The following is a 13,764-nucleotide window of genomic DNA, read 5'->3' on the forward strand; positions in this document are numbered from 1 at the left end:
TAATAATTGTGTATGTATGCGCGTGTATATATCTATATATCTCTGTGCCAGACATGAGATTTTTTTGGGAATTAAAGCAATCCTAAATGTAGTGTGTAGATTTAAGACTTGCCACAGGCAACTTATTGTCTTCTCTCTATAATTGCAGCTTTGCTGAAAGTACGGTATGTGACAGAATATTATAGGACAAAAATGTGATCCCCTACACATTCAAATTCCGGCTGAACATACCTCTTACACATGTATTTGAATGCGTTTCTCACACAAGGAGTGCTGCATTTCTTCCTCTTCTAGTATATAACCTCACTTTAAATAAGTTAATGGTGGGTACAAACAAAAATGACAAACCCTCCACAGTACAGTATACAGCACACAAACTATCACTTGTGAGCGCATTAACATGTCTTAGACAGGCCTGCAACCCTGCCTTTAATATATTTTATTTAAGCATTCCAGGCCCTGTCAGAACCCATGGCAGCGCATCGTCTTTTAGCTCGAGTCTTCTCTTCTCACATAATGCTGACACATTCAGGTTAAGCTTTCTGTCCTCACATCCCTCCAAACACATAATAATAATAATAATATTATTGTGTATTTGGAAAGTGCCAACTTATTCCGCAGACATGCCAAATAAGGACAAACACACACACACACAGCAGGACCCTGCTCTATGTTATAAAACATTTGACATTTCTAGTTTCTAACTATAACACGCCAAAGACTACACAGTAAACCACTGGTGATTATTTCATTTGCTCTGGCAACGTTATAAACTGTAGCATTTTACTTGCTAAAACCACATAAAACCTTAAGTCTACGCTGTGCTCTCATGCAGTCACAGTGGTGTTATTATGTGCCAGTTGCTTGGTGTAAATTTACTAAGCCAAATCATTTATGACTGTCCTTCAATGTGCAAGGTAACAGACGAAGCAAATATTTTCTTTTACATTCCTACTTTACCAAACGCAATGCAGAATCATTTCTTCAAGTGAAACACTGTTGATCAGGATGAATAAAACTACAGTAAACCTGTATTTCATTTGAGATGTTGCTTTAATTCCATTGTAATCTAGTTGTCTGCAATACATGATTGCAACATGACAGTGTACGCTTTTTAAAAAGGAACAATCTCTTCATTAATCTCCAGTTCTGCTTTACTTAAAAATGTATTTAGAGATGAGGCTGAATTCATAAAATGATGCATATTGAGGTGGAAAATTGCAGTTAAAAAAACCCGGTGTTTACCGAATATCCGCCAAATTGTTCTCTTAATTGAAATTGGTAAATACATTCCCTTTTGTATTCTATTTTGCACAAAAGCATGGATGCAGAAGTCGGCATTCAGAAAGATGATGCTTTCCACAGCATTGTGAAAAATAGTCACTCGTGGAAGTGGATGAAACATTAGTATAGCTTTCATTGCATGCAGATATGTATTCTGTTTGTAAACCCATTCTGTAGACATTGCAGCATAATAAAGTTCCCATTATATTTCTCTGAATCCAGATGCCTCGTTTCCATGTAAGGAATAATGTATTATTTAATTTAATAATGTGATATATAATTATATATATATTAATTACGCTGATCAAGTTGTACTGTAGATATAATGGAATGCTTCATTCACTCTAAACAATGTAATTGGATTTTTGTAATAATGTGGTTGCTTTTAACTGTAACCACAATATTAATCAAGACCTCAGCCACTGTAAACCAGAGAAGGAGTTAGGCACATAATTACAATTACCCTTGTGCTAAAAGCAGAAGATGTGAAAGAAGAAAAAAAAATTACAAATGTAATTTATTTAAAAAATAAAATTGTATTTGAGAAAAGGCGATTTCCTGCAATCTTCAAACTTTACTCTGAATAGTCATGCCAAGTGCATATACAGTACTTGTTATTCTGGTGCAGAGAATGTTATTAAAACACAGTGAAGTGATATTCTGCAGCTTGTTTCAAATGTTGTACAGTATTTAACGTTTTATTCTCACAATTTTCATAATTAAAATATATGAAGTATTTATTAAGTTAGACTTTGGTACAATGTGCTTCAGTTCCAAGGTCGTAGTACAATAAAGCACTGAAGTGGACATATGGGTCATATAAATCCAACATTAATATTGTTGGGCAAATTACCATACTTCAACTTTTGTGGAAGAGTTTCATTTGCTCTTGTATTTTTATTTATTTATTTAATTTACTATCAATATACTACTAAAATCGGTAGATTAAAATAACCATAACACCTGTTACACAGCAAAGCCCTATTACATATACAACAATTTCTTGTAAAAGCTAGAGTAAGTACTTTGACCTTTGCTGTGAACTTTAGTCACTTTCCATCCCCTTCACAATGATTGTCTTTAAACTTTGAAATTAAAGAAATGGTTCACAGTATGAAGTCTCTAAATATCATCATGTATCCCACTTATACTGCAGTGCAAACAAAAAGCATTTCCTATCACTGTACCACATGCAGCAGGTAAACAGGGTTCAAAAGTACTTTTAGTTTCATCTTAACAAATGCTCAATTAGCAGCAATTATGTGCATAGTTGGCAATCCTTACAAAATGACCATTCCTGGTAAAATATTAATTTGTCAAAACTATTGTCGAATAAAAGGTGTAGGCAGCTGTTTAATTTGTTACATTACGTAGTGAATTCAAAATCTACCTTTTAGTGAAACCGAATAAAAAGTATACATAGCGGTTCTTTTATTGAAACTTTACAGAATAACCATTTACTATCCGTGTTGGTTCAATAAAACCATAGCACAAAATAGCGTACAACCAATACATTTTTTTTCCAGTACAGCTATGGCTACCAGAAGTATAGATTACATTATTTTTTAGTATCTTTGAAGCCAACTTTTACCATTGAGCATTCATACGCCATGTTATGTTGAAACAGTCCTTTAAATCATATGTGTATTAGCAATCTCCTCTAAATGTGCAAAACTTTTGCTTTCTATTAAAAATATATATATATATCTCTTGAAACAGCTTTATACCCCTTTTTAGTTAACTTACTTTCACTGATATGTTAAACATGATAAGAATTATAATTACAGTGGATTCCACATAAGAATTTAGTTCACACAATTGCAACATTCCTCTTCTAAGAACATTTTCTCAGTGATTATATTCCCAGGAACCCCATAGTACCACCCACAATGTACAAACATGACATTATATATAATTCTCCCTGTATTAGAAACGTGATTTTTTTTTTCTAAATCTATTTTACATGGAATTCTTCGAAGAACAAAAATAAAAAATAAACATTTGCAGGTAAGAAAATGCCCATGTGTAATTAACACACAAAACAAACAGGTGAACTCTGAAGCTTGACTTGGTACATTTAAACCACTAGTCATACAAGCAGAGACAGAGTATAAGTTTATTTTCTTTTATTTTCCTTTTCTGAGGTGTGTGGGTAGGGAATGCCCCATAGTAAAAAGGCATCAGGAATCCTTCTCCACAGTCTGCGATTCTGCAGACTGATGTGTATCAGACAGGCTGTACCAAGCTTTTTGCCATATTTGCTTGAAAATAACCCAAAATGTACTTGGGCTGAAGAACGGTGCTTTAAAAAACAAAGCCAAAGAACGGGGCCGCTGTAATTCCTGTGTTGTAATCATTCTGTTTAAAACATTTTGTATGGTCCCAAGTCTGGATGTTCTTACAAGAGGAAGCCACTATATTTCATATCTAAAATCAGAAACATGGCTATATATTTTCAGATTAGATTTGCATATTTCATATTTGTTATCACTGCACTCTTCAATGCATACATACACTTAAGGTCCCCCCCACCTCATCCCCAAAGACATATGTCACACGTCAGTTTCCAGAGACTTTAAAGTCACACAGTTATTCTTCATGGTTTCATTGCCATTATTCCCTGTGCCCGGGCTAGTCTGGTCCCTCACACAGAGTGACTCATTGAGCCCTTCCTCCATCTCTAGATACTCAGGCTTGTCCTGCAGGGAGGAAGAAGTGGAACTCCTTAACTTCTTCAGTAGGGTGGTGGGCAAGCAGCTGGACCCGTTTTGTGGCGGCGCCTGCTCGTCATTCTCCGTCTCCCGGTGGTAGAAGTAGTTGAAGTTGGACACTATGACCGGCACGGGCAACGCAATTGTCAACACCCCGGCTATGGCACACAAGGAGCCCACTATCTTCCCCCCCACCGTGATCGGCTTCATGTCCCCGTAGCCCACCGTAGTCATGGTCACCACCGCCCACCAGAAGGCATCGGGGATGCTGTGGAAGTGGGTGGTGGGCTCGTCCGCCTCGGCAAAGTAGACGGCGCTGGAGAACAGGATGACCCCGATGAAGAGGAAAAAGATGAGCAAGCCCAGCTCCCTCATGCTGGCCCTCAACGTCTGGCCCAGGATCTGCAAGCCCTTGGAATGCCTGGACAACTTGAAGATGCGGAAGACCCTGACCAGGCGGATGATCCTGAGGATGGCAAAGGACATGGCTTGCTGCTGCCCCTGCCCCCCACCCTGCTCCCCTTCCTCTTCTTCTTTGACTTCCTGTTTCCGGTGCCCCAGCTCGGTGCCCAGGGTGATGAAGTAAGGCAGGATGGACACGATGTCAATGATGTTCATGATGTCCCGGAAGAAGCAAGGCTTGCTGGGGCACGAGAAGAGCCGTACGGCAAACTCAAAGGAGAACCACACAATGCACACCGTCTCCACCACGAAGAAGGGGTCGTTAAACACTGTGTGCCCCCCTCCTCCTCCTCCCACCCGGCTGCCATTGTACCCCCCCTCCTCCTCCCTCGCCGTGTGGTCCTGCTGCTCCTCCCGGAACTCCGGCAAGGTCTCCAGGCAGAAGATGATGATGGAGATGAGGATGACCAGCACCGACACGATGGCGATCCCCCGGGCCGCCCCAGAACTTTCCGGGTACTCGAAGAGCAGCCACACCTGCCGTCTGAACCCGTTGCCCGGTAACGGTCTGTCCTCCTCCTCCCGGGCGAAGCCTTCGTCTTCCCGGTAGCGCCGCAGGGCCTCGCCCCCCAGTTGGTAAAACTGGACCTCCTCTGAGAACACGTCGCCCGGCACGTTGACCGGCCGCTTCAGCCGTCTGCCCCCCGACTGGTAGTAGTAGAGGATGGCGTCGAAGCTGGGCCGGTTGCGGTCGAAGAAGTACTCGTTCCGCGCTGGGTCGAAGTAGCGGAGCCGCTTGGCCGGGTCGCCCAGCAGGGTGTCGGGGAAGCGGGTCAGCGTCTCCAGCCGAGTCTCGAACCTCAAGCCGGACACATTGATGACCACCCGCTCGCGGCGCTGGGGGTAACCGCATGGCTGGGGTGCCCGGACCTCCACTTCTTCCTCCTCCTCCTCCTCTTCCTCCCTAAGTATCATCTCCTCAGAGCCGCAGGGACCCAGCTCTGAGGGGAAGCTGCTTCCACCTCCTCCTCCTCCTCCACCTCCGCCACTGCTGCATTCGTTTCCCGGTCGGTTCCGGTTCCGCCGCTTGTTGCAGGAGCCCAGGGGCCAGAACCTCCTCCTCCTTTTCCTCCTGTTGTCTGGCTGCTGCGGGGAGTCCGGAGCGCGCGGCGCGCCGCCTGTGGTGGTGCTGCTGCTGGTCCCCAGGGAGTCGGGGCCGCGCCCAGGTGGCTGCGGATGACAGTGGGAAGCTCCGCCCCCTGAGTTCCCACCTTCGCTGGCGGCGGCGGCGGCGGCGGCGGCGCGCGTGTGCGCGAGGCGGTCCCTCTCCCGGGCGCGAGCCTGCGCGTAACCGTACGGCAGGTGACTGTTGCAGCCGGAGGTCTCCGCGCTCACCATAGCAACCTCCATCCTGTGTGTGTGTGTGTGTGTGTGTGTGTGTGTGTGTGTGTGTGTGTGTGTGTGTGTGTGTGTGTGTCAATGTGTGTGTGTGTGTGTGTGTGTGTGTATCACTGTGCGTGTGTCACTATGTGTGTGTGTGGGGGGGGGGGTGTCACTGTGTGTGTGTGTGTGTGTGTGTGTGTGTGTGTGTGTGTGTGTGTGTGTGTGTCACTGTGTGTGTGTGTGTCACTGCGTGTGTGTGTGTCACTGTGTGTGTGTGTCACTGTGTCAGTGTGTGTGTGTATATACGTGTGTTTCACTTATGTGTGTGTGTATTGTAATATGTGTTTCACGTGTGTGTGTGTGTGTGTGTGTGTGTGTGTGTGTGTGTGTGTGTGTGTGTGTGTGTGTGTGTGTGTGTGTGTTTGCACCTGTGTATACCTGTGTGTGTATTGCACCTTTGTGTGTGTTGCACCTGTGTATATGTCTGTGAGTGTGTGTTGCACCCGTGTGTATATCTGTCTGTGAGTATGCGGTGTGTGTGTGTGTGTGGGTGTGTGGGTGTGTGGGGGTGTGGGGGTGTGGGGGTGTGGGGGTGAGTGGGTGTGCGTGGGTGTGCGTGGGTGTGCGTGGGTGTGCGTGGGTGTGCGTGGGTGTGCGTGGGTGTGGGTGGGTGTGGGGGTGTGTGGGGGTGTGTGTGGGTGTGTGTTGCTCCAGGTTAGGGTGAGCGGGAGCTAGCCGGGCTCCTTGTTGGGTGATGGGTCAGCAGTTTGTGAAACTCAGCCATGGATCAAGCAAATGACTTTTTAATCTCTATTTGTTTCTTTGTCTTCCGTAATAGAAATATATATATATATATATATACTGTAGGTTTGTTTTGCAAAAAGTCGCAGAACCTCCGCAAATGTTAATGCAAAATCCGCAGGAGGGGGGCTTCTTTATTCATCAATGCAACATTAAATACCAATGCAAAAAAAAAAAAAAATAGCACAATCCGTAGAAATATGAATGCAAAAAAATAAAGTATGTAAGAAGGTGCAGGGTGGCACAGCTTGGGTGGTAATAATAAGAATAATATTCCTGCAATAGCAATGCAAATTACCAACTACAGGAGTAAATTCCCAGAGAGCATCCAAGGTCCCTCAGCGATGATGAAGATGTAAATTACAACGGTTCCTTTAATAATGATCCCACAGAAAGCTCACTCCAGGTATTGTCCTGGAAACAGCCGTTTGCCAAACTCCACATTTGCCAGCACTTAAATAATCCTCATCAAAACGATGGGTGTCCTCTAATCCATGTTGACAGCAGATATTAAACGTCCATGGGTAGTTATTGGAAAGACCAGCACAGATACAAACATATATTTGCATGTGGTGCTTCTTCTTGTGATGTAATGAGTTCCTCTTAAGTCCTGTGAAATAATACAAGAGTGATTTTGAATCTCTTTCTTTGTTTTTTTTGTTTTTGTTTTTTTCTCACCTGGTGAAAACTTTTAAGTCCAGTTCATTTAACCACAGTCAATTTGATCATTATTCTCCTAGGAGGTATGCAGTGATTTGGCCTTGCGACATCAACAAGGGATAGGAAATTGAAGTAACTTGCAGCCATCACTTTGTAGACACTGCTTCTACCATCACTTGTTTCCAACCTCCTCCTGTCAACAATGTATCAACCCCAGCAGCAGGCAGAGCCCACTACACCACGAGCAGCAGTTGTGACTTGTGTTGGGTCTCCATGGAAAACAAACACAAAATAATGCATCTCCTTTTTGGTTCACATCATGCATGATCCTCAGCCTGGAATACAAAATAAATAAGGGGATGGGAAATACACTTTACAATGTGATTCAACTGAGGCCTCAGTTCTGAGTGCACCCTGCTAATGGTGGTTTTAATATGCCTAATCTGTCACCCCTCCCATTGCATTACATCTGAAAATATATATCTATAAAATGATCAATGTTATGATTTAAAAACAAAACAACAGCTGTTTAACCACTTCAATGGTTCACAATGCAGGATAATCCAGTCACAAAGGGGTTAATAAGGACCTATGTAGAAAGCAGTATCGCGTTTGCAAGCAAGCATCAATGAAGTATTTACCATTTTAGTTTGCAAGAACAACAAATCTATAAAACGTGAAGTATCATATCAACAGGTTCTCATTAACCCCTGCTCCCCCCCCCCTTCCCCCACAAAAAAAGATGTACTTACAGTTCAGAGCCGATTGCAGGTAGCTGGCAGCCTAGGGATGCGGGGTACCCTTTACTTTATTTGGGAATTGACAGTCTTTCTTCGTTAGCTTTTCTTTTGGGGGAGACAGGCTCATTGATTAATAGCAGGAGCAGAGGGAACCCATGTCAGAGATGATTATTTGTAACCCATGATTTTTTCCATGGATGTCTGTATTGTGATCTCCATTCACCAGTATTCTGGCTTGCCCTGCATGTCTGTGTTTTCCCATGTCCTCATCTGACTGTCACATTGACAAAAGGGATGAGACTGTTCATGGCAATTTCTCCCAATAAGCGTTTACATAGATGGTGTGAACCTCTTGCTTCAGCTGGAGTAATAAGTATAGTCTCCAGCAGCATCCAGTGGATTTGTATTATCGAGAACAGGGTTTGCATCCAATGTTCAAACCCAAACGCCAAGGAGCCTCATATCAAACAGGCTGTAGTGGGAACTATTGCCATGTCTCCCTGCAAGTCTCCAAATCCCAATTGTGTTTATGTACCACTGAAGGACAAACCAGTGAGCCCTGCCTGATTTATTCCCTGGGCTCTTCAGCTCAACATCAGTCTCTAGTGGACACAAGTCAGAACTGCACCATGTCTAGAAACAATTTGGCATTCCTTCTCTGTATAAAGACAGATTAATAATTGAAGCAAATATTCCCAACTTAAATTATGCATATGGCTCTAATAAAACATATTGCTAAGGGCAATGCTGAGAACCATTATTTTGAAAAAGAAAACCAAGAGTGCCAGTGGCGGATTAAGACCCTCTGGTTCCCCAAGGCACCAACACTTTGGGGGCCTTTCCTCGAAGCAGCCCTCGTCCTGCAGCGTCGCGGCGTCATGATTTCATGGTATCATGTGACGTTGCATTGTCATTGCAATGCATCACCATGTGACATAGTGGCGTCATTTGATGTTGGGTCACCATGACAATGCGATGATGTAGCCACTTTGGGCCACTTTGTATTGTATTGTATGTCTTTATTTATATAGTGCCAAAAGTGTACTCAGCGCTTCACAAAGAATACAGTACAGGGAATTATAATACAATAAGTGCAGCATAATCAGACAATAGGAAAGGAAATCCCTTTCCCGAAGAGTTTACAATCTAAAGCCGCGCTTATAGTGCTGGAGACGGCGACCGATGACGACACCCACGAAAGTTATCATTTTACTTTCAGCGACGTCACTAGCGACAGGGTCATTGATTGGATCAGAAACAGTCACATGTGGCGGCAGTCTCTGAAAAATCAAATTTACCCGGCTTCCAAATTTTTGGTCGCTCCGTCGCCCGTCGTGCTTACTATAAGCGCTCGCGACAGAGTCAATTGTTTTGTTTTGGAGCGACGTCGCCATCTCCATCGCGGGCACTATAAGCACAGCCTAACTGGTTTGAAGGGAAACTTACAGAGACAGCAGGTGAGGGAATACGTGCTGAGATGGCAGTGCTTGGTCACAATGGGTGGTATGAGTGACTGTGGGTGTGGGACAATATTTATGAGTGCAGGCTATTGGGATGCTCGATTTGTGGGGCAAGTTTTAAGGTTAGTCAGTATTAAATCAGAAGGTTAACACCATTTACAGGGAAAGAGATGGCAGGGAGGCATGGGTGAGATCAGGTGTGTATGTCTGGCTTCAGGCTTAGGGGAGATCCCCAGCAGCAGGGAGGAGTAGATAGAGGGTGTGAATAGAGGATTTGTGTGGGTGTTTTTTATTGAGGGGTAAAGAAGTTGTTGGAAAAGGTAAGAGACACCCCTCTTTCTCTTGTACACACACCTTCCCTTGGGTGAGGACCGGGGACTCTGCAGCTCCCTTCGGTCAGGCGGAGGTTGGATCCCGCTGCCAACAGGACGAGTAGAGAGTATGGCAGACAGTGACCGCCAGGCTGCTACATGGGGAGCTGGGAAGCCGCAGCACCAGCCCTCCACAACCTATAGAGGCCCCCTTATCTTGGGGGCCCCAAGCCACATGCCTATTGTGCCTAGTCAGTAATCTGACACTGAAGATGGCAATAGGAAAGCAAAGGCATGTGGTCTTATACTTGAGACAACATACTGTACATTACATTTGTATTAGATAGGACAATTGTGTAAACCTATCTCCAGCAATGGCTAAACTGACCTAAAGTTTCATTAAAAAAAAACACTTGTAGATCGTGCTAAACAAATGATTGCATAGAAATTGTCATTGCAGTAACCTTTCTACAGGAAAGTACCTCTTACATTTTCCTTATGCCAAAGTTTTCAGCACCACAAGTTACTTCTGTTGGGAATCAGACACTTTTGTGATCCAAAAAAGTTACAAAGAAAACCTCGGATTTTAAAAACCAGTCAATTACATTTCTATGTTTGCTATAATTAACTATTGGGTTAATCTAATAAACCTGCGGAGTACATTGTTCATTGATAAATACATGTCACTATGTAACTAAATGAGCATTTTACAACCACAGCTCTATTTTGGAGTTATTTGAGCAGTACAGAATGACAATAACACATTTACTAATAAGTATTTTCATTCTTATAGTGTAAAAGACAGTGAAGATGAAGCCTGCAAATAAAAACCAGATCTGAAATTTAACGGTCCCTATAATTTATTTTTATTTTTAATACAGAAATACAATTAGGAACTTAAGTGCAACGATACAACTAAACTTAATCAATGTCAATTATATTTATTTCTCTCTGGGATAGATTAAATCCTACAATGCATTATTTTCAAAACATTGTAAAATTATCTTTTTCACCATAATACATCATTATGCTATAACAAGGGGTATTTTGTGTTATTTCATATGGCAATTCTGCTTTCCTAGTGTTACATTTCCACGTTGGTTGTTTCTAAAACTAACTACATTGCAGGTACTCTTTTCTTTCTTGCTAGGTTGTGAATAGTGTTAATTTTTACAGAAATATATTACATACACTAGCAAGATTAGAATAGTTTCCTGCATTTAATGCAAATATAGGAAAATACAACAGGATTAAGAAAGAGGATTTTCTGATGTTTTCAGCATAGAGTTGTATTTCTTACTGTAACTGTCCACAGGTCAGAGATATTACAGGGTAAATTGTCTACTTTCCTATGAGAGTGAATGCTGCATATATTCTCAGTATGTCTTACTGCAAGGGCATGTGAAAATGCTACAAAGAAAGTAAAATCCTGCATGGATCACAACGTGTTTAGTGATTGATCCATTTAATGTCATGTGGTGGTGGTGGGGGGGGGGGGGGGAGGGTATTCCCCGCTGACCATATGTTAACATATAATAATTTGCCAACATTCAAAAGCGAAAACATGAAATCAATCACTGGATGTAATTCCCCTGTACATGGATAGCAAGGATTTCTGTTTGCACCAACACTTTGTAACACAGCTCTGTATTAAAGTGCACATGTAGTTCCTGGTCGCCATTGATATACTACTCTTGCGGGCTTGGTAGTTAACATAAAATCGGTGTCATTATGCCAGTAAGAAGGATTGTTATGTCAGGTTTACTAACCCTCTGCATTGAAATAATTTGTATTCTAAGAGGGGAGTTGCAGTTGTTGCTGTTGCAAAATGTGTATCATAATTGGCTTTCAATATGCATTATGTAAAATTGATATCAAAGCAGCATTTATAATAGGAAGAAAATACCTTGAAATACTGAAATGTGCTTTGTTTGCGACCTAGTGTAACTTTACTGATATTGGGAAAATGCCTTGCGTTTCATACAACTTCCATAAATAAGAATGGATGTAGCACCGCCAGCGCTATCCCAAAGTGCTGGCAAAATAATTGTGCTGGCTAAACTATCAGAAGGCCGATAGTTTTCCTCACTGAGTTTTTTAGATTTCAAGATGGGGAGGCTGACAATTAACCCTTTACTGCCAGAAGGGAAATGCATAACGTGGCCCTGCATGGGTTAATCACAAGGTACCTGGTCCCACGGAACGAGACGACTTAAAGTTTAAATGACACTGGTAATGTGCACAGAAGTGTGTATCGCAGGGTAACACAGCTAGTAATCTTTTAGATTTGTAAGTGGTATGTTCATTAAGATGTGAGTGTCAGTATCACTCATTAAGATGTGAGTGTCAGTATTGCTCATTAAGATGTGAGTGTCAGTATCGCTCATTAATCTGTGAGTGTCAGTATCACTCATTATGCTGTGAGTGTCAGTATCGCTCATTAAACTGTGAGTGTCAGTATCGCTCATTAAGCTGTGAGTGTCAGTATCACTCATTAAGATGTGAGTGTCAGTATTGCTCATTAAGATGTGAGTGTCAGTATCGCTCATTAATCTGTGAGTGTCAGTATCACTCATTATGCTGTGAGTGTCAGTATCGCTCATTAAACTGTGAGTGTCAGTATCGCTCATTAAGCTGTGAGTGTCAGTATCACTCATTAAGATGTGAGTGTCAGTATCGCTCATTAAGATGTGAGTGTCAGTATTGCTCATTAAGATGTGAGTGTCAGTATCGCTCATTAATCTGTGAGTGTCAGTATCACTCATTATGCTGTGAGTGTCAGTATCGCTCATTAAACTGTGAGTGTCAGTATCGCTCATTAAGCTGTGAGTGTCAGTATCACTCATTAAGATGTGAGTGTCAGTATCGCTCATTAAGATGTGAGTGTCAGTATCGCTCATTAAGATGTGAGTCTCAGTATCATTCATTATGCTGTGAGTGTCAGTATCACTCATTAAGCTGTGAGTATCAGTATCACTCATTAAGCTGTGAGTATCAGTATCACTCATTAAACTGTGAGTATCAGTATCACTCATTAAGCTGTGAGTATCAGTATCACTCATTAAGATGTGAGTGTCAGTATCGCTCATTAATCTGTGAGTGTCAGTATCGCTCATTAATCTGTGAGTCTCAGTATCATTCATTAAGCTGTGAGTATCAGTATCACTCGTTAAGTAGTGAGTATCAGTATCACTCATTAAGCTGTGAGTATCAGTATCACTCGTTAAGTAGTGAGTGTCAGCAACAGTTGTTAAGATGTCAGTGTCAGTATCACTCATTAAGCTGTGAGTCAGTATCACTCATTAAGCTGTGAGTGTCAGTATCACTCGTTAAACTGTGAGTGTCAGTATTACTCATTAAGATGTGAGTGTTAGTATCACTCGTTAAGCTGTGAGTGTCAGTATCAGTATCACTCATTAAGATGTGAGTGTCAGTATCACTCGTTAAGTAGTGAGTGCCAGTATCACTTATTAAGCTGTGAGAGTCAGTATCACTCATTAACCTGTGAATGTCAGTATCAGTATCAATTATTAAGCTGTGAGTGTCAGAATCACTCATTAAGATGTGAGTGTCAGTATCACTCGTTAAGTAGTGAGTGTCAGTATCACTCATTAATCTGTGAGTGTCAGTATCATTCATTATGCTGTGAGTGTCAGTATCAATTATTAAGCTGTGAGTGTCAGAATCACTCATTAAGATGTGAGTGTCAGTATCACTCGTTAAGCTGTGAGTGTCAGTATCACTAATTAAGCTGTGAGTGTCAGTATCACTTGTTAAGATGTGAGTGTCAGTATCACTCATTAAGCTGTGAGTTTCAGTATCACTCATTAAGCTGTGAGTGTCAGTATCACTCATTAAGCTGTGACTGTTGGTACCGGTCATTAAGATGTGTGTGTCAGTATCACTCGTTAAGATGTGAGTGTCAGTATCGCTAATTAAGCTATGAGTGTCAGTATCACTCATTAAGCTGTGAGTGTCAGTATCACTCGTTAAGATGTGAGTGTCAGTATCC

At 42.2% G+C, this 13,764-nt stretch overlaps 1 protein-coding gene across 1 annotated transcript; it reads right to left on the reverse strand.

The window, feature by feature from the left end:
• Nucleotides 1-1,788: 1,788 nt before the first annotated feature.
• Nucleotides 1,789-6,195, reverse strand: KCNA4 (potassium voltage-gated channel subfamily A member 4). Its single transcript, XM_075567312.1, has one exon. It carries the CDS (start codon nucleotides 5,805-5,807, stop codon nucleotides 3,837-3,839), a length of 1,971 nt encoding a protein of 656 aa, XP_075423427.1. The 5' UTR covers nucleotides 5,808-6,195; the 3' UTR covers nucleotides 1,789-3,836.
• Nucleotides 6,196-13,764: the final 7,569 nt, after the last annotated feature.

Source organism: Ascaphus truei, chromosome 12 (genome assembly GCF_040206685.1).
Source record: "Ascaphus truei isolate aAscTru1 chromosome 12, aAscTru1.hap1, whole genome shotgun sequence".
NCBI lineage: Eukaryota > Metazoa > Chordata > Amphibia > Anura > Ascaphidae > Ascaphus > Ascaphus truei.

Coding starts and splice junctions, on each gene's coding strand:
- KCNA4 (XM_075567312.1), bottom strand. CDS start 5,807: ATGGAGGTTGCTATGGTGAGCGCGGAGACCTCCGGCTGCAACAGTCAC.